Consider the following 22,556-nt stretch of genomic DNA (forward strand, 5'->3'; position numbering starts at 1 on the left):
GCCATTCAACCCAATTGATCTGTTTATATCGTGAATCACGAATCATGTTATCATGAATGACCTGGGCGCTGTCTGGGTGGAGTTAGCACGTTCTTCCTGTGACTGCGTGGGTTTTCTCTGGGTGCTGCCACATCCCAAAGACGTGCAAGTTTGTAGGTTAATTGGCCTCCATAAATTTTCCGTGGCGCATAGGGAGTGGATAAGCAAGTAGGATAACACAGAACTAGTGTGAACAGGCGATTGATGGTCGGCATGGACCCAGTAGGTCGAATTGTCGGCTTCCATGCCATGTCTCTAAACTAGACTAAATGAATGTCCTCTGCCTAGTTTCTTTCTCATCAACTTACCTAAACTTTCACCTCTCTATCTCCAGCTTCAAGGCATTTGTTTTTATATGTTTCAACAACTGCCTGTGATAGCAAGTTCCACTTCCTAACCTCTCTCTGCATAATTCTCAGCCGGATTTATTAGTAACCACCTTAAATCTATGTTACAGTGCATTCAGAAAGTATTCAGACCCCTTCACTTTTTCCACATTTTGTTATGTTACAGCCTTATTTTAAAATGGATTAAATTTTATCATCAATCTACACACAATACCCCAGAATGAGGAAGTGAAAACAGGTGTTTAGAAATTTTTGCAAAGTGATTATAAAGAAATAACTGAAATATCACATTTACATAAGTATTCAGACCCTTTGCTATGACACTCAAAATTGGGCTTGGGTTCATTCTGTTTCCATTGATTATCCTTGAGATGTTTCTACAACTTGGAGTCCACCAGTGGCAAATTAAATTGATTGGACATGATTTGGAAAGGCACACACCTGTCTATCTCAGGTCCCACAGTTGACAGTGCATGTTAGAGCAAAAACCAAGACATGAAGACGAAGGAATTGTCCGCAGACCTCCGACACACAGGATCTTAAATGGAAGAACTTTGGAACCACCAGGACTCTTCATAGAGCTGGTCGCCAGGCCAAACTGAGCAATCGGGGGAGAAGGGCCTTGGTCAGGGAGGTGACCAAGAACCCGATGGTCACTCTGACAGAGCTCCAGAGTTCCTCTGTGGAGATGGGAAAACCTTCCAGAAGGACAACTATCTGCAGCATTCCACCAATCAGGCCTTTATGGTAGAGTGGCCAGACGGAAGCCACTCCTCAGTAAAAGGCACATGACAGCCCGTTTGGAGTTTGCCAAAAGGCACCTAAAGAACTCTCAGACCATGAGAAACAAGATTATCTGGTCTGACGAAACCAAGTGAACTCTTTGGCCTGAATGTCAAGCATCACATCTGGAGGAAACCAGGCATTGCTCATCACCTGGCCAATACCATACCTACCGTGAAGCATGGTGGTGGCAGCATCATGCTGTAGGGATGTTTTTCAGCGGCAGGAACTGGGAGACTAGTCAGGATCGAGGGAAAGATGAACGGAGCAAAGTACAGAGAAATCCTTGATGAAAACCTGCTCCAGAGCGTTCTGGACCTCAGACTGGGGCGGAGGCTCACCTTCCAACAGGACAACAACCCTAAACACACAGCCAAGACAACGCAGGAGTGGCTTCATGACAAGTCTGTGAATGTCCTTGAGTGGAGCCAGAGCCTGGACTTGAACCCGATCGAACATTTCTGGAGGGACCTGAAAATAGCTGTGCATTGACGCTTCCCATCTAACCTGATAGAGCATGAGAGGATCTGCAGAGAAGAATGGGAGAAATTACCCAAATACAGGTGTGCCAAGCTTGTAGCGTCATACCCAAGAAGACTTGAGGCTGTAATCGCTGCCAAAGGAGCCTCAACAAAGTACTGAGTAAAGGGTCTGAATACTTATGTAAATGTGATATCAGTTAATTCTTTTTTATTACTTTGCAAACATTTCTAAATTTATTATGGGGTATTGTGTGGAGATTGATGATAACAAAAATTAATTTAATCCATTTTAGAATAAGGCTGTAACTTAACAAAATGTGGAAAAAATGAAGGGGTCTGAATACTTTCTGAATGCACTGTAGCTGGGGTTATTTTTATTTTCCTCCACTATAAGAAACAGCATGATGGGCTACTTAATTGCACTCTAGTAGCATTGGACCTCTATCAGGGCACTCCTTCAGCGTTCACATTTCTGTTCACTGTTCATGTTCCCGTTTAGTCTACTAGAGCAGTAGTGATTTATCCGTTTACTTCAAGTAAAAAGATTCATACCACACCACCATACACATAATCTGCTCTGTCGCTCAAAACTTCAGGCTAAAGTGCAAATGCTTCCCCTCTCAATGATTTACTTGATGAAAGCCAATGCAGAATTTGGAGCAAACATAGCCAGTCCAAATGTCAATCCCTTCTCAATATTCCTGGTCAGGTCTAAAGGAACATAGATCACTACATTTGGCACTGCAGTAATTGAAGGGGTTGTCAAAAAACTGATGCAGTCAGGTATCTGTCTGCTTCTGCTTACAATCCAGATTTACTTTTGCAAGCTTAGATTTACTCCTATCATCTTACTCTTTTGCAATACTCACAAGACAATAGAGGTATTTGGTCATAGTTTTGGTTCCTTAGTGCTATAGCATGCTCACATGGTTGGTGACCTGACCATTATATATCTGGGGCCAACCCTCCTCCCATTTCCCTGAAACTTTGGTCTTCAGCTGTTCTGGCCCTAGTTCCTCATGGTCTGATTTACATAGTATACCCAATAATTTACTGCATATTTATTTGTTGCATTGTGCTTAATGTGCTTCTAATGCTGTAGCAAGTAAGAATTTCATTTTTTTTGTCCTGCCCGAAACGTTGCCTATTTCCTTCGCTCCATGCTGCTGCACCCGCTGAGTTTCTCCAGCATTTTTGTGTACCTATGACAATTGAACATTCTTTACTCTTAATGTAGAAGCACCTGATGAATCTAACTTGACGGTAACAATGAAAAATCCATCTGAATATTGTGCTTTACTTAATCAATGGATAGATATAGCAGAGGAAGGAACACTACTTAGCTCGTCTATTCAGAGAAAAATGCAGCCATTCAATCAAGGTGTCTAATGCTTCTCCACAATTCCCCCACCCCCACCACACCTTCCTATCCATGCTTGGTGTAAACAGGCTGAGATTCTTTTGGGCATCAGTCAAAATTTGCTTTTCTTGAATCCAACTGCCCAGTGTAACTTTCTTATTTAATTCAATGCAAAAACTTGCATTTGACATTTCCATAAAGTATAACAATAAATGTTATCCACAAGGGCCAAGGAGTTTTTGTATGTTTGATTGATCTTTATGGCTCAGTTCTCCGAGACTGGAGATCAATCTCAATTATTTGTTTTAGACTGAATCCAGTGTTTTAGTATCGCCCTTATCAAGATGACACAAATTTGACATTTGCAGCATGACATGAACAGACAAAACTGGAGTATGCTGTTAGCATCATCCTGTGCATCTGACAATATTGCAATACGAATTAATAAACTGCTATCTGCTGTGTGCAGTTGTGACATTATGCAATCTGTGCTGTTGCAGTTGATGAAATACTACGGCAGGATGACAAATGACGGAGATTTAAGTTTGCATCATGCTGCTACGGAAATCTCACTCAATAAAATGAACGCTTACCTTGTCCAGAATATGATGCTGAGCTTGTATCCTCAACTCCAGATTTATGAGAGGCTAAGGTTTTAATAACAACTCCACTCTCCTCTGTGGGGAACACCAACATTGAAATAACTAATGTGAGTTGACAACTCACACCGTTGACAATTTCAAAACATTTTGTCAACCATTTTCCCTATACTGACCATTCAGTACTTCACTTGGTGTTTACAGGGAGTTGCATGGTGCAATCTACCAGTCAGTTCCATCATCTAAGTATTCATTGCTCTTAAGGTTAATTAGTGATGTCTAGTCACCGTTAGAAAAGTGGCAGCCAATTTACACACACCCATTTCCACAGACAGCAAAGTGATAACCAGATAAACTATTCCAGTACATTGTTTGATGGATAAATATTAAAATTAGTTCATTGACAAAAACGGATCTTCTTTGGCACTGAGGATCTCAGACTGCATTGAGATAAAAAAACAAAACCCCCTTGATGTGAAAGGTGGGACATCTGAGAGCACAACAATCTCTCTGCATTTAGCGGTGAATCGGTGTAGAATTCTGTGCTCATCTTTGGAATCGAGCTTTCACCTCAGAAACAGGAATGCTACCAATAGCCATGACTGAAAAGTTAAATAATCTAGAGCACCAAACAAACCCAACAATACAACAGGCCCACTAGAGTGACAAAACTGCAATGGATCGAATTGTTCTGCCAGCAATAAGTGATTTTATGGCACTGAGACAAAAACTCTTACTCTTCCTTGTAGTTGGTTGAGCTGGTGAAATTGCTCTCCCAAATAAAAATGGACAGCCAATTAGATCATATTAATATTTTTGTAACATTTGGGATAGCGGTAGAGATGTTGCTTCACAGTGCCAGAGACCCGGGATCGATCCTGACTATGGGTGATGTCTGTACTGAGTTTGTACGTTCTCCCTGTGACTGCTGGTTTTTCTCAGGGTGTTCCAGTTTCCGTCCACACTTCAAAGACGTACAGGTTTGTAGGTTAATTGGGTTCGGTAAAATTGTTATTTGTCCATTGTGTGTAGGATAGTGTTATAGGCCTTTCTCACGGGGCGACTTGACGCAAGAGGTAACCAGAGTTGAACATCGTGAGAACCTCGTACGATAACCGTACGGCATTCGTGGACCACCGTGGACCACCGTGGCGCTAACGGCAGGTACTCATGTAACTTGTTGACTCGGGAGAAAATTCAAGCAAGCTTGAATTTCTCCAAGAGTGACTTGTACACTTGTGGTTGAAGATTGAAACATTATATGGATGTAGTGGCCAGTGCGATATCCGTAATAACTCTTGCGTTTACCGTGGGAACTCCTGCGAACGGTGAACCCGGAAGCTGGACAGAGGGGACAGAAGGTGAGTAAAAAAGGTGGTCTCAATATCGCCAATGGAACATGTGTCCATCGAGGACGTCCCACCTCATTGTCATTGTTGGAGAATCTTTTTCACGGGAACACTTGCAGAGATGGCTCCCAAAAAAGCTCAAAGAAAGGGGGTAAAGCATGTCAGAAAGGTTTTTGCCATGCAGGAGAATGAGGAGGAGACGCAGCAAGAGAGACAGGTGGAGAGGCAACAGGAGATGCCACAGATAACACTGCCTGTGGGCTCCTTGGAGCAGAGAGAGGGTGAGCAAAGTGGATTTCAATTGCCTCCCCAGTAGCCGTTGTAGGAATAGCCTCAACAGACACGTATATAAAGGCAAGATGGCAGAAGGTAAGGCCATATAACTTCACCAGGGAACAAGAGGGGGAACTTGTAGAATGGTACCAATGCAACGAAATTTTTTACGATAAATCCAGAGAGGATTACAGAAACAGGGAGAAAAAACGGAACCTGCTGGAGACGAAGGCTGCGGAGTATCATGTGAGTATATATAACGATATATTAGTACATCAACAGGAAAACCATTTAATGTTATCCATGATTTAAAAACATACATTGCTATAGATGTAAAAGTGCTGTTTTTGCAGTTAACTTATACTTCTCTTATAAGTGTGTCTGTGCCCTGCAGCTGCAAAGTAAAAAAGTCGCAGACAGCTTTTACACGCTCTGTGTTTGAAGTTGGAATCATGTCTCCAAGAGCCATAAAATAAATTATGCATGAGGGCAGGCAATTTTCACTTGTAATGCTTGTCTTAAACAAGGCTATCTGTATTTACAAACTTGTGCTCAGGTATCCAAGAAGCACAAGAAAGACCACATTAAATGCGGCAGGCTCTTAAACAGGCCTCTATTTACTGTCCAGAACTTTTAATATAACGGAAGACATCCAATGCTAGAAGTTCTATTTAATTCCACCACTCTACTTTAATGCAGATGACCAACTCATGCAATGGTTCACGAATCAGAGGACCATCTATGGAAAGGTCACCGCACTTGGGACCAAAACAGGGTCAGTTGGCAGCACACTGACAGAGGAATAGGTGGATCGAGGAGAAGTGGCGTTTCCTATCAGGGCATATTGTGCGTGTAGTGACCAGGACTAGCGCACCCAAGGTACTTTTATTACAACAAATTTTTGACGTCATGAGGCTCTGGACACTTTGTCTAAATGATTTTATGTAATTCCTACAGGAACAACACATCATTGAGCATGCGTTCGATGATCCTCTGGAAGGGACTTCCACGCCGAGCCCATCCACCAGCCAACAGCACCGCAGTAGGCACATTTCCAGTATTGACCTCACCACACCCGGAGGTGCTGAAGAAGGGACAGATGCAAACAGCATGAAAAGTGTGAGTATATAAACTTGATGCTTATTGGACAATGCACCCACCCAGCATTTTGCTGTTTTTTAAATTTGCGCTGTGAATTTTCAGCTCAATAAGACTGTTGGAGACGGTCTAAAATTGTTGGAGGAAGGACGCCTGAGACCAAACAGCTTTACGCAGAGGACATTAGACTTCTGTCAAGCTATGATGGAAGAAGAAATCAATGAAGGACAATGGGATTTTGTTTGGAATATGATCAATGGGGCAATCACTACGCGAAATAAAAAGGTATAAATCTATTCTTAATCTTCTTCCCTTCATTCAGCATTTCTGTTAAAAATCTTTATTTCTCACATCATAAAGCAACATAGTTTTAATGTGTGGTGTTGTCTGTGCAGTTAATGGATGCACGTGCACCTGAGGCGCAGCGTCCACTGGTTCCTCAGCCTCGCCCACCTCACTTCTATGACCAGGTATTAACAAATATATGAGCGCTTTAATCTGTGTTCTCACAAACTTAATTCATAATCTGTCTTTTTTTAATGCATTGACTAATACATCACTCTGTGATTCGAAAGTATACAGATAGGACATGGAGTGCCGCGTGCAATGGGAGCACAGCCACAATTCCGTGCTGAACAGGTAAACAATTGTCTTCTGTGGGATTAAATTTAAAAAATAAAGATTTGCATCCGCATATGGACATCAACTTATTCATGAGTTATATTAATGAGATTCAAGAAAATAACTATAATCTGTAAAAGGGACTTTACTGAAAGGTCCCGCATTTTTATGGTCTGTGAGAAATGTTTCACATGTACTTCTTAATTTCCTTCTAGAGACACTCACCATCACCACTGATGTTTACAGAGCAGCAGCCTGCTAGAATTCCATCGTTGCCTTTTGTTTACGGAGAGGGCCGTGCACAAACACCATTTCAAGAAGGGGCAGATGGTTTCGCTGACGTCAATTAGTCCAGTTATCCCTTGGACGTTGAGAATTATTTATGTAGTCTTTAACCGTTTGAGTTTTAGTTTATTTTAGTTGTTGGCCACTCACCATTTGGTGTGACATCTAGAGTCCTTTATAAATGTCTGTATGTTAATGTGTGTTTTTTCCTCTTGGGCATTACTTTGTTTCTGTTGGAGGCTCCACATTTTATTATAGCCTGAAGTGTGATAAAGCTTTTAACTCAGCAGTTTGATTGTCAGTGCTTGTTTACCTCATTGTTAAATAAGTATATTTTTTACTATCAGATTGATGTCTGCAATTCTTCATTAACACATCACTACAAGAAAAAGTGACATCATTTGTGCCACGTGATGATTTAACAACACTTCACAGTTCACAATGTTCATTCAAGATTTAACGGGAAAGTTCGGGAGACGGACAAGTCACTCGCACAAATAACAGAAATGCCGAATACCCGTGGGAACTCTTTATCTACCCCCCGTTATATCGTGTGATATCGTGCTAGACCACGACCACTTCACTCTGGTTACATCTTGCGTCAAGTCGCCCCGTGAGAAAGGCCTATTAGTGTACGGGTTAATCGAAGGCTGACACGATCTTGGTGGACCGAAGGGCCTGTTTCTGCACTGTATCTCTAACGTATAATGTAAAGTCTATTATAATCCTCAAACCTGTCTGAAAGGAAATTAATAGTGTTAGCAAAATACAAGTAACATTTCCGGAAATATTAGGAAAGATTCACCTTTTAAATATGATATAAATTATTCAAATCCCACAAGATTTGTCAATTTTTTCCAAAAATAATTAATTATTGAAGGAACAGTGGTTGAGGTTTCTCAGTAGCAAGGACAGAGTTTGACATTGGTGTTCAGAGGACCTGTATCACCTGGCATACAAGTCACTGAAGGTTAACATGCAAGTTCAGGTAACAATTCAGAAAACAATGTGCATGTTGGTCTTTACTACAAGAGGATTCAAATACAAGAATACAAAAGTCTTGTTCCCTATATATAAACAATTGGTGAGACCATATCTGGAATACTGTGTACAAAATGCAGATCTGGGCAAAGAGGAATATTCTTATGATAGATGAATTGCAGCAAAGAATCACCAGATTTATTCCTGAATGACAAGTTCATTAAACCAGGACGCAGACTGGTCTTTTTAAGCTTGAGTTTATACGAATAAGAGGCAATGTAATTGAAAACATACAAAACTTGCAGGTTGCAGAGTTGATGTATCCCCTAGATGGGATGTCTAAAACTAAGCTTTGCAGTCTCAAAGTATGGCCTCAGTGATTCAGGACAGGCAATGAGAATCTCTACAGGGAGTCTTTGAAAATCTTTATGGAACAAGGCTGTGGAAGCTCATTTGTTGAGAATATTCAGTATGGAAAAAGTTTCTAAAAAAGGAAAAATGAAGGGATATGAGGTTAATGTGCTATATAGCACCAAGATAAATGATCAGTAATGAAATAACGGAATAGCAGAGCTGGCCAGAGGGTCCTCCTTTTTCTTATATTCTTCAGTAAAATGACTATGGATTAACGATCAACTCAGTATCCCGCCTGACTGAATGCTTGGCCCACTGAAAAAAGGCACAAAAGATTTTTTTTTAAAATTACACTTATGCCTGAAGTTGCACTATTATAGTACCTTTTAATGCCTTGGTCATCAACCTAGCTCCATAAAAAAAATATTATTTTTGAGAATGGTTTCTCTTACTGTGTAGGCAAAAATTACCAAGCAATCTATTCTGATATTGGCAGAGGTGTTTGTTGTTCACCTCCTGACATTCTGTATGATGGGAACTTTTATAACTATATGAACAAAGAGACAGGGGCTTTATTTAAGGTGGACAAAAATGCTGGAGAAACTCAGCGGGTGAGGCAGCATCTATGGAGCGAAGGAATAGGTGACGTTTCGGGTCGAGGCCCTCCTTCAGACTGATGTGGGGGTGGGAGGGGGCGGGAAGAAGAAAGTAAGAGGCAGAGACAGTGGGCTGTGGGAGAGCTGGGAAGTGGAGGGGAAGAAGGGAGAAAGCAAGGACTACCTGAAATTGGAGAAGTCAATGTTCATACCGCTGGGGTGTAAACCCAGATAGCCATGGGAGTCAGTGGGTTTGTAGTAGATGTCGGTCAGTAGTCTGTTACCTGCGATGGAGATCAAGAAACAGTAGGGAGATGTCGGAAATGGTCCAGGTAAATTTGAGTCTCAGATGGAAGTTAGTGGTGAAATGGATGAAGTCAGTGAGTTATCCATGGGTGCAGGAGGTTGCATCAATGCAGTCGTCAATGTAGCAGAGGTAGAATTTGGGGATAGGGCCACGTTTTGCCTCGAACAAGGATTGTTCGACGTACCCTTCAAAGAGGCAGGCATAGCTGGGGCCCATGCGCATGCCCATAGCTACGCCTTGGATTTGGAGGAAATGGGAGGAGTCAAAGGAAAAGTTGTTGAGGGCAAGGACCAGCTCCGCTAGGTGGAGGAGAGTATCGGTAGAAGGGGATTGGTTGGTTCTGTGGTCGAGGAAGAAACGGAGGGCTTTAAGACCCTCCTGGTGGGGGATGGAGGTGTAGAGTGACATCCATGGTGAAGATAAGGGAATGGGGGCCTGGAAAAGGGAAGTCATGGAGGAGACGAAGAGCATGTGAGGTGTCTTGGACATAGGTAGGGAGGGATTTGACCACCTGGGGATAGGATGGAGTCGAGGTATGTGGAAATAGGTTTGGTGGGACAAGAACAAGCAGAACCAATGGGTCTGCCAGGACAGTCAGGTTTGTGGATTTTGGGGAGAAGGTAAAATTGGGCCGTGTGGGGCTGGGGAACGATGAGGTTGGAGGCTTGGGAGGGCAGGGAGACGGAAGTGATGAAGCCAGTGATAGTGTTTGAGATAATGGCCTGGTGCTCGTCTGTGGGGTTATGGTCCAAGGATAAGTAGGAGGTATCTGAGAGTTGGCACCTGGGCCTCCTCCATGGCCAGAGTGAGTCCCACCATAAATTGGAGGAGCAGCATCTCATATTTCACTTGGATAGTTTACACCACAGCGGTATGAACATTGACTTCTCCAATTTCAGATAGTCCTTGCTGTCTCCCTCCTTCCCCTCCCCAGCTCTCCCACAGCCCACTGTCTCAGCCTCTTCCTTTCTTCTTCCCGCCCCCCCCACCCCACATCAGTCTGAAGAAGGGTCTCGACCCGAAACGTCATCTATTCCTTCGCTCCATAGATGCTGCCTCACCCGCTATGTTTCTCCAGCATTTTTGTCTATCTTCGATTTTTCCAGCATCTGCAGTTCTTTCTTAAACACAGGGGCTTTATTTAATGTTTCTTTTGAAAGACAGTATCAGCCACAATGAAGCTCCTTCATTGTGGTATCGAAGTGTAGTGTTAGTTTGGACTACGTGCCCAAAACAAGCAGTTGATTTGAACCTGCAAAAAGATGTAGATCGAGTTTGGCTCAGTGCAGCTGTAATGCAATAAGCATGTTGCTCTGACAACAGCCGTGCTAAAATAAGACTAGACCAGGTGTTTCTCATAAGAGAAGGAAGGAAAGATTACATAGAAGCCAATTCCAAAAATGTGCATGTGTAAAATTAAACGGGAAGAGAAGATACACCATCATATGAAATAGTCACAAAAATATAGAGAAAGGAATGTATAATTTCTCATTTAAAATCTATCTCTACTTTGCTGATGTTGGGATTGGTAAAATAATATCTTTAGGAGACTATATGGAACAAGACATTTAGCCTGTCACTAACCTTTGGGCTATTTTATACAATGGAAGACCAGTTCAGAAGTAATTCTGTACTTATAAAGTCAATTTTGGAAAATAAATTAATGGACAAAGAATAGTTCATTCATTGCACTGCAGTGAATTTGTAAATGCAATCTCCAAACCCTGTGATAAGATTAGTCTTTAAATCATTTTGGTTCTTTGGTTGATTGATTCTTATCTGATCTATACAATTCCAAATCAATTGTTTTATGCAGATTTCATTGTCTTTCTTTGCTGACAGTGATATAGATAAGTAATTTACTCAGCAGTGTGATGTATTATCATGCTCTCATTAAATGATTAATACTTTTAAACAGCAATTGTCATATCAGCAAATTCTGTACTATGCCGGCGTAGCAATTGTCACATCAGCAACTCTGTACTGTTCAGCGGCAAAGTTGCTGCCTTACAGCACCAGAGGCCCGGGTTCGATCCTGACTACGGGTGCTTACCTGTACGGAGTTTGTACTTTCTCCCCATGACCTGCGCGGGTTTTCTCCGGGAGCTCCGGTCTCCTCTCACATTACAAAGACATACAGGTTTGTTCGCTAATTGCCTTCAGTAAAATTGCAAATTGTTCCTTGTGTGTGTGTGTGTGTAGGATAGTGTTAATGTGCGGGGAACGCTGGTCGGCGTGGACTCAGTGGGCCAAAGGGCATGTTTCCGCACGTTATCTCTAAAACTGAAAACATAGCCTTTTGCCTAGATTCAAAATAGAAAGTAGGTTGCTAAGAAATAATTTAGCAATGTGAATTCTGCCCATCTCTCCAACATTTCTTCTCGACTTCTGGATTTTGGGCCTTAGGCCCCATACCAACCGATCACTAATCAAATTCACACTTCTTCATTGACTGAGTTTAGGAATGCCAGTGTTATCATACTGCAGCTTCTTGAAGGCTACTATGGCAAAGCTAGAACTTGTCCTTTCCCAATGTTCATACAGACATTTGTTCCAACCAGCGCTTACTATTATTGTTCCAAATACATTAATGCCTGTTGCAATTCTGTAAATAATGCCTTGGACAACATTATACAACTTATCAGAAATTAACTTTTGAATCTGTACAGCTTATTTATGCACTCTTTCACAAACTGCGCTTCACTTTGCTGAGTTAAACTGTCAGTGGCTGCAATTCTTCCAGCATGGTTCTGTAAATTGAATTATACATCACTTTGAAAATCATTATTAAAATTTTATAGGTAAATTCATGTTAGAGGAGCAGAATTAGGTCATTCGGCCCATCAAGTCTACTCTGCCATTCAACCTTCGCTGATGTATCTTTCCCTCTCAACCCCATTCTCCTTTCTTCTCCTCATAACCTCTGATACCCATACTAATCAAGAACCAACGAATCTCCACCTTAAAAATATCCATTGACTTGGCCTCCACATCCATCTGTGGCAATAAATTCCAGATTCACAAAGAGTAGGGATTAACGGGTCCCTTTCAGAATGGCAAGCAGCAACTAGTGGGGTACCGCGATGCTCAGTGCTGGGACCGCAGCTATTTATAATATCCATTAATGATTTAGATCAAGGGTTTCCAACCTGGGGTAAATTTACCCCCAGGTGGTAAATTTCGCCGACCCAGGGGGTAAATTTGTTGATTAACATTAGCAAATTTGCAGATGACACAAAGCCGGGGGGCAGTCTGAACTGTGAGGAGGATGCTATGAGGATGCAGGCTCTTGGACAGGTTGGGAGAGTGGGCAGATGCATGGCAGATGCAATTTAATGTGGATAAATGTGAGGTTATCCATTTTAGTAGCAAAAACAGGAAGGCAGATTATTATCTGAATGGTGTCAAGTTGGGAAAAGGGGAAGTACAACGAGATCTGGGGGTCTTTGTTCATCAGTCACTGAAAGTAAGCATTCAGGTACAGCAGGCAGTGAAGAAAACTAATGGCACGTTGGCCCTCATAACACGAGGAGTTGAGTATAGGAGCAAAGAGGTCCTTCTGCAGATGTACAGGGCCCTAGTGAGACCACACCTGGAGTATTGTGTGCAGTTTTGGTCTCCAAATTTGTGGAAGGACATTCTTGCTATTGAGGGAGTGCAGCGTAGGTTCACAAAGTTAATTCTTAGGATGGTGGGACTGTCATAAGTTGATAGAATGGAGCGAATGGGTTTGTATACACTGGAATTTAGAAAGATGAGAGGATATCCTATTGAAACATACAAGTTTATTAAGGGATTTGACACGTTGGGGCAGATAATGTTCTCGATGTTGGGAGAGTCTAGAACCAGGGGCCACAGTTTAAGAATAAGGGGTGGGCCATTTAGAACAGAGATGAGGATTTTTTTTTTTACCCAGAGAGTTGTGAATCTGTGGAATTCTCTGCCTCAGAAGGCAGTGGAGGACAATTCTCTAGATCGTTTCAACAGAGAGTTAGATAGAGCTCTTAAAGATAGCGGAGTCAAGGGATATCGGGAGAAGGCAGGAGCAGGGTACTGATTGTGGATGATCAGCCATGATCACAGTGAATGACGGTGCTGCCTCGAAGGGCTGAATGGCCTACTCCTGCACCTATTGTCTATCGTCTGACTAAAGAAAATTCTCTTCTCCTTCTTTCTAACAGTACATCCTTTTATTCGAGGTAAGCGAACCAACCTTGACTGCTGTGGCTCATTGGCCCAAATATTGAATGATGCTTCAATGTTGAGCATTCAGATTCACAGGTCAAGTTCTTTAGCAAAGGATGGATGTCTTCAATTCCATGTTGGACGGCTTCGAACAGCATTCTCCGCAGGAAGCCAGTGTTAAACAATGACCCCGACCTTGAAATTGGAAAGGTGTCAAGAAACAAAAGTCAAGTAAGGGGTGAGATTTATTTTGGTCTGCAGATAGTGAACAGCATGTGATTTTAGTCTAATACATTAATTTATATTAAATTTGTACAGAAATTGGGATCGAGCAACTCATTAGTTATATGCAGACAGCAATTATACTGAGGAATTGATGGAAGTGTACATCTAAGTTGAGTTGGAGTTACAGAATATTCATCTTGTGGGACTGTCCCACTTAGGTGATTTTTTAGGCGACTAGGCTGTCGCCACATGGTCGCCAGGGTGTCGCCTATATGGTCGTGAGTAGTCTCCTCAGTCGTAATAAAGAGTTATAGCGTCTTTCTGGTCACCGCTGGATTTTCAACATGTTGAAAAATTTTCGGAGACGGTCGGCGACAGTGGGTTTGACGCCAATGAGCGTAGCTGGGCTTCTCCCGACGTAGGTGCTGTCGTAGTTGTCGCCAAGTTAACGTAGGTTGTCACCGGTGCTGACTTTGTTTTTTTGTTGTTGTTAAAGTAATGATTCTATTTCAAATTTTATGTCGAAGAGGGGTCCAGTCGCCAATTTTATGGCGACCTGCTATGACTATGACAATCGCCTAAAAATAGTCTAAGTGGGACAGGCCCATTAGTCTCACTAGAGAGCAACATGATTTTGAACATTGTGTAAATGTCTGCTATTGTTAGTCACCAGTCATCCCTAAATCATATCAACTACATGGTAGTTTTAAACAACTCTTTTTTTTAAATTCTCTTCAGATCTTCAAGAATCACATAAAAATGGAAGGTGAATAGGAAACAGCCAACTGTTTGAAATTGACATAATCAGGTCATAATACTGCCCACAAAAGGTGCACTCCCAGCAGTAACCAGCCAGTGCTCCAACACCAATCACAATGAATGGAAGTGATTCGACATTAAAATACAATCGTCTTCATTTTTACCTGTAAACTATATATTTATACAAACATGTAACCAATAAACTAAATGATTTCACCTAAAAATTGATATCCAAATATGAACCCCACTTCTCTCCAATAGGTGCTAGCTGACTTAATAACACTTCCAGTATATATATTTCACCATCTGCCAAGCCATTGACAATGACCACCTAGGAACACAGTAATTAACCCACATCTGCAACTAGATTTAACTTATTTTCCTCCAATGCATATATAAAGATTAGCTATAACATCGGATGCCCAGCATCTGCCCATTTGCCATGTACAGTCTGTTATATGTCTTTCAGGAAAAAGGAAGTATGACTGTACCCAGCCATAATGAACAATCTATATGAATGATACATGAATAATGATTCACTGTTGATCAGAGCGCATCTTGAAATTTCAAGCATTTGGAATAAAAATGCTGTATTTTTGCAAAATGAAAAAAAAATCTCATGTATTGGTGTGTTAGCCAGCAGGGTATGGCATTCAAATAATTGCCTACTTTTAAAAAGAGTGCCACATGTTGTTTATCAAGAGGCAAAAGGTTGGAGATGTTGGCGTACTCCAGTAAAAGCAATGTAGTCGTGCTATTTCCAGAGATTTTTTTTTACAACGCAAATGGAAAATTTCCTCTGCTCGACATTTGTAGTTAAACCAAAACATGTGTACAAAGTGTACTCATCTGTGGTACACATAACAAACCCTTCACCATGAATACAGTTGTCTTCAGATGCAGCCACTGGGCCCTATTTAATCTCAGAGACAAATCAATCAAATAAAATAAAATGCAAATGTATAAACTGGGGCAAAGCCAAGTACTAAATCTGTTACTGAGGTGGGAATTTTAGGAGAACGCCACAAATTAAAAAGTGAAAATACACTAAATTGAAAAAAAATCAAAAAATAACCAGTACATGGGAAGACAATAGTTATAAAATAAAATAAAACATTTAGATGCCAACAAAATAATTCAATACTGCAATAGTCAAGAAGATGATCTACATTAAGGCACAGCATGTGAAACAAAAAAGATTTAAAAAAAATCCTGCTTGGAAGTTGTGAAAAGCAGAGTTAGTAATTTAGAATTGACCCGACTCCAATATCTCTTCAACCCTTCATCACCTGATCATATTTTCCAAGAAAAATGTCACATGCATAAAATAGCAGATGCGGTCTGATCTAGTCAATGTGCCATGGTAAAGGCGAGGCAATGGTCTAGAGCAGTGATTCCCAACCTGGGGCCATGGCAAATATCAGGGGGGCCCACAGAAAAATATGGGTATTTAGGGGGCCACAGGTTCAATACTTGTTTCCTGCTAATAATGTCAGGGGGGGGCTACAGAAAAATTAAAGAGCCCAAGGGGGCAATGAACTAAAAAAGGTTGGGAACCACTGGTCTAGAGTATCTCAATGAAGTAACTTTTAGTGTGACTTTGCAACTTCACATTGTAGTTGTATGTAAAATGTCTTATCTACTTCACTGACTTCTTTTACGTTTGTTATATTGCAAACAAGAAATTGTCCAAGCCTCTTTAGTATTAATTATCCATGATAGTCCAGATTTCTATAGAATATTGTATTGCAATAGAACACTTTCTGGTTTATTTAGATGGGTTTTTGGTGTACAAAGGTGATGTGTGGAGCTGCAGTGCAAACCTGGAGCATATGCATAACTTATCATTCCAGGTTCAAACAAAAGTCTTTGAAACCTAAGCCTCATTTGCACTAATTTTTGTTGGTTTGTTTAGTTTTTGACAGTTTAGCTGGTTGAGCAGAGCCATTATTCTACTGATGGATACATTTTATGTAAAATACATGAAATCTGCGAGCATCACAAATTTAAAATAAATACTGTTTAACCAGAAGACAATGTTGAAACTCTAAAAGGAGCTGCCATAATGGAAAGCTTGGTCACTCTTGAAAATACAATCTTGTCACTTCCAACTGTGTCACTTAAATGTGGCGATGAAGGTGGTTGAAGCTTTTTTTTTTTTAAATTGCATGATGGGAGTGTGCCCAATTTCAGATCAGCTGGCATTGTCTGACAAGGTTGCATACAGCTCTTTTATTTTGAGCATTTGAACAGTAATCACAAGAAAGTGTTGGGTTCTAATTACATTGGTAAAAAGTTCTTATTGGAGTAGAGAGAAGAAAATTATGCCTGAAATCAGTAAGTCACACCAGCTTCTTGCTCTCACCTAACAAACAACTAACAATTGCCTGTTTCCTTTATCATCGTTACTTTTTTGCATATCTTTCATTCATTCGTTCTATATCTCTCTACATCACTCTATATCCCTCGTTTCCCTTTCCCCGACTCTCAGTCTGAAGAAGGGTCTCGACCCGAAATGTCCCCCATTCCTTCTCTCCAGAGATGCTGCCTGGCCCGCTGAGTTACACCAGTATTTTGTGTCTATCTTCGGTTTAAAGCAGCATCTGCAGTTCCTTCCAACTCAATCAATCAATCAATCAATCAATCAATCAATCAATCAATCAGTTTTATTCGTCACATTGCACATAAAGTGCAAGTGAAATGAATTTGTCGGCTTGTTTAGTTTTTGAATTGATAATGCAGGACAAATTATATACAGGAACTGATAATGCAGGACAAATTATATACAGGAACTGATAATGCAGGACAAATTCATTGAGGACTCATTAGGAGGTCAAACTGCAACTTGGAATTTTATTCAAGTCCACTAATTTTAGCAGCAACATACCACAATGGTCCAAGCTCCACTGCGGTTTTTCCTGGCATACTTCCATGGCAATCGCAGGGCAGCTGCTGATATGCACTCTCTGAAAGGACAACGGAAAATCTATTTGAAAATAGACCGATCGTTTGTTACTAAACAAAAGACATTGTTGCACATCAATTTCAGGGCAGTGACATTGTGTGTATTGTATAGTATTGACTCAAAACTTAAAACCATAAGACCATAGTCAGTAAATGCTTTAACACGTTAGAATTCATGTCTAGGGAAGTGCTTAATGTATCTGGCACCAGTCATCTGTGAACCTTACCTGTATAACAAAACCCACAAATCTCAAGAAAAAAAATGAAACTCTAATAGTACTTCCAACACAAGAAGTTTTGCCCGATGGGAAGTCATTATTTATTGTGACCGTATTTCAAATATACTTACCATTTGGTCAAAGTTTGCAAGAGGTCTGGAAGACTAAACAAATATTGGAGCATCAACTTTCTGCCATTGTTAAAAATTTACTGTTTATTCAGGTCAACAATGATATATAAAGGAGGAGCCAGATAACAAATAGTTATAATGTTGTTGGGAGCTTAAAAAGTACTGGGAGGATACCAACAATCAATAGCATTGTTGTTGATCAGCAGATCGATAAACACTGCATTGTTTACACCGACAACCACTCTGTTCTGTGGATGGAAAATAACTAAATATATTCAGACATGTTAGTTGCATGGATTGTTGTTGCGGGGGATTTACCTTCTAGCATATGGCACTTCTTGTAGAAGACCCGCTCTTCACACCATTGACAATGGATCAGGCGACGGATTTTCTTCAGGCTTTCGTCTGCCTGGGAAGGACCTCGAAGCACCCGTACCACTACCAGAACAAAGTGTTCCAGAGCTACGGCTAACAGAACTTCAATCCCCTTATTGCAGCGTGCTGCCGCCCTGCAGATAAACATCAAAAGCTAACACAGCAAAGCTATGGAGGAAAAAATATACCCGACACATGCTATTCATTTACCAGATGCACAGAGAAAGGTACTACAGCAAATATAAACCGCCATTGGATCTAGGCTGTTCCTTCATAATTGATTGAGGAGAAAGTTCCCTAACATGCATGATGCAATGACGTCTTTACACTAATATCACTGTACCATTGCATGTAACAACATAGTGAAGCCAGTATATCAGAGTACATAACTAAGCCAAAGGGACACTAACGCACTTAACACTTCATGTTCATTTCTTAGCTTAGCTAGAAAAAATGTATTAAAAACAATGAAAAATGATCTTGCAGTTACAAAATGAATGGCACTAATATTGCAAATCACTACTATTGCTCTAATTAAGAATGACAAACATTAGCAAAGTAAAGCCAAATTCCATACAATGGTAAAAGGTTGGGAATACTCTGAAATCATTTTACTTGCCAATTTTTAAAATGTATCTTCTCTCTACTTATACCTCTCATGCTATTTTCCACTTTCTTTTTTTATTTGCCAGCAAGAATTAGTTTATTAGTTAAATTGGCATTATGGCCAGCACAGACATGGAGAGCCAAAGGGCTTGTTTCCCTGCTGTAATATTGTCCATTCTAATTCATAGTCAAAAGCTTTTGATCGAAAAAAACAATAACATTATTTCTAATTTTATTTAAGTTTAATCCTGTCAACAGGTACTGTCTGTATGGAGTTGGTACGTTCTCCCTGTAACTGCATGGGGTTTTTCCCAGGTGCTCCGGATTTCTCCTACACTCCAACGATGCACAGGTTGTAGGTTAATTAGCTCGGTAAAATTGTAAAATTGTCCCTTGTATGTAGGATAGTGATACGGAGTGATCGCTGGTCATCATGGACTCGGTGGGCTGAAGGGCCTGTTTCTACTCTATTTCTCTAAAGTCTGAAAGACTTTCTGATTTTTAAACAATGTTTTAGATGATTGGAGGTGGTGAGGCGGCAAGAGGGAAAGAAATGTAATCGGAACAAGAACTGGAGGGGATGGGAGTTGTGGGGTGGAAGTTGGACAGGAGGGCAAGAGGAGTAGGGTGAAAAAGTGGATTCCTGGGAAAGTAATAGATTGACTGAGTGGATGGTGACAATTTTAGCTAAACGTGCGTGGTCTGGATATGAAGATTGCATGTCAGGAGTGAGCTCACACTGGTTGTGGGGATGAAGGACAATGACAAGCAATGGACTGAACTGCAGGGAAGGCATACCAATCTGATATTGCACTGTAAAAATAAGGTAGTCTCAGCAAACACAGTCCAAGTTATTTTGCAATGGCACAAAAGACCACATTGCACAGGGAACAGAATTATCTTGTGCAACCCATCCACAGAATTCACTTCAGGGGCATAAAGCTGACTCAAGCTCAGAAATGCCCAGTTGGTTTTCCTCAGTGAGGCACATATTCTGGAAATGGTTCTTACTGCATTTCACTCACTATAAAAATCAATTTTCAATTACTAAAATATTCAAGTTCTAGGCATAGAAAACAGTTTTGCTTTAAACATTAAATATTATCTTACTATATTTTGCTTTAATTAAATGGGATTCAATTTCAATCTAATATGTACCAGCTATTAGAAATTGTTTTGATAAAATGTTATCCAGTCTCTTCACAATTTCATTTTCATTCTGTATAAATTTTGCATGGTCTGCTTTTAAAGATAACACTTTAGCAGATAGTATTATAGTTGTAAACATGTTTAATCCGCCCAGCAACACAATGGCAAATATTTTTAAGCATGGATTTAAAAGCAATAGCTTTTATTGTGCTTAGTTGCACTTGCCTGCAGCGCAATGACCTTTATTTTCTGTATCTGCTTTGCATAAATTAATCACAATTCAGATAGTCAATTTTATACATTCATGAAAAAGGAAGTTGGCATGAGAAAGGAAGGGAGGGCAATAATTTTATGCAAATTATTTTTCATATAAATATTGCATAATAGATAAAGCATTGTTTATTTATGTATAATTGACTGTAGGTACAATCATCATTCTTAGGAACTGGGAAATGAAATAACCAGGAGGAAATGTTTTTGGACATTTGTTTGGGAGAATGGAGCAGCTGCTGGGGCAGGAAGAGAGGTTAGGTGGGAAGATACTATGGTATTCAAGTACATTGGTGCAAGTATTGGGATGGCCAATCAGTGGAAGAACATATCTGCTCGGAGGACAATGGATCCTTTGGAGTATCGATCACAGGCCTAAGTGGAATCCTTGAATTAACGCTAAGGTGGACCGCATCCCTTAGGTTAGGTCCTACTTTCATATTCTCACAAACAATGTACATCTAATAGAACTGTGCAAACAATGACACAATAAATAATATTGTTTCATGTCACTGCATGTGTTTAGTGGCCTCTGTGCAGTCAGTTACACACATAGAAGAACCAATAATTTTGGTCCTTGTGCTTCCACTCAATTCCAAAAGTTTGGACCCAATGCCTAAATGACTGGAGAGAAAACCTCATATCCAAATTTGCCCATGGCATAAACTTGTAAACCATGCAATTGGCAGCATGAAACTACAGTGATAATTAATATGATGCAAACTGGTAACATTTTGATAAATGTTGTTAGCTCTCTGTTAGCAAATATGGTTGTAAAAAGGAAAGTATTATGTACGTTGAATAGCTAGAAATGGTTGAAGGTGCAGAAAATAATAAAAGCTAAGCAAATTCTGATCAATGGATAAAGAGGACTGGAAGACCCAAAGTTTATGCCAAAGGTATAACATTAGAAATCACATGTTCAATCACACTGTGTTATTGTGAACATTGCGGTTAAACCAGTGCTATCTAATGCTCCATCAAATATTACAATTCTAATTCCTGGGGCATTAAAATTATAATAAGAGATGACAAGGAGATGAGCAGTAAACACTGGTCTTGGCAAAGCGCCAAAGAATGTGGCAATTTTTCGTCAATGCAAACCATACTTTCTACTTTCAGTGGGATGCTTAACACAATATTCTAGGTTAAAAGGTTAGTAAGGGGTTGGGTAATGAAGGAAAAATGTTAGGGCTCATTTTGGTAAAAGTATAGTAAATACCAGCTAATCTAAACTAACAGGGGACTGAGTTCCCTTGACCCCACTCCCTTTATCCTAACCTAAACTAACAAGGGGGGGCTGCGTCCCCTTGACCCCCCCTAATCCCTTAAAACAAGTTTCCTCAACTTATTTAATCAATGAATAAAGACTACTAAAGTGAAGGTAAATAAAGGTAAGTAAAGTAAGGTTAAAGGTAAGTTTAGTAAAGTATACCAGTTCTTCCACCAGTATTTACTATTCTTTAACCCCGTATTTTGTGATACATAAAATACGTTAATAATTCCATTTCAGGTTCATTCACTAATGTCATGAATTCTTTTCTTTTCAGGAAAAAGATTTGAGTTAATTCAATATTTCCCAAGTTAGCAAGTTTGAAATCTAAAGCCCCTTTCACAATGGTAAAGAAAACTCCAAACAGATCTGCTGTTTTTGAATATTTTACAATAACTACAGGTGAAAAACATTTTGTGTGTCAGTGTATGATAGAAGATGATGATGGTGAAAGATTGTGTGAAGTAAAACTCAGTTGTTTCTCTGGCTCTGATTAAAAAAAAGGCTCCAACAAGAGCTTCAAATTTGAAAAGACATTTGCAGCATTTCCACCCTAAAATTTTAGAAGTTGTAAATGAGAAAGATACAAGAACCAATGCAAATCTTAAAACTACATTAAAGTCAGCAAAAAGCAATTCTCCTGAGGGACAACCTGGACAGCATCACTTACAATGTTCATTACTACAGACAAAGTAACTGTAATAATGACCACAGAAATATTTAAGAAACACCTTATCAAAAATGTAGTAGATAAATTCATATTTGAGGAATAGAGCTGGCTTATTTATTGAAATCAAAGCAAATTTAAAAAAAAAGATGTTTTGATTTGAAAGGATTTGCTCCCGAGATGTATTAGTCTAAAAAAAAGTGGTAAATATATTATCAGATTATTCTTAACTTGAAAAGCTACTTGGGAGGTGCTCTCTA

General features: G+C 40.1%; 1 protein-coding gene across 2 annotated transcripts in view; it reads right to left on the reverse strand.

The window, feature by feature from the left end:
* trmt1l (tRNA methyltransferase 1 like) overlaps positions 1–22,556 on the reverse strand; it is a 53,780-nt gene that overhangs the window by 6,215 nt on the left and 25,009 nt on the right. The window contains exons 11-14 of one of the 2 annotated variants that reach the window (XM_033028168.1): positions 18,275–18,465; positions 17,531–17,609; positions 13,688–13,854; positions 3,605–3,688 (exon numbers count right to left, since the gene is read on the reverse strand). In XM_033028168.1, coding sequence (XP_032884059.1) covers positions 3,605–3,688; positions 13,688–13,854; positions 17,531–17,609; positions 18,275–18,465 — 521 coding nt within the window. The remainder of the gene's footprint in view (positions 1–3,604; positions 3,689–13,687; positions 13,855–17,530; positions 17,610–18,274; positions 18,466–22,556) is intronic. The other variant, XM_033028169.1, reaches the window with a different exon arrangement.

This window comes from Amblyraja radiata, chromosome 10, assembly GCF_010909765.2.
Source record: "Amblyraja radiata isolate CabotCenter1 chromosome 10, sAmbRad1.1.pri, whole genome shotgun sequence".
NCBI classification, from domain to species: Eukaryota; Metazoa; Chordata; class Chondrichthyes; order Rajiformes; family Rajidae; genus Amblyraja; species Amblyraja radiata.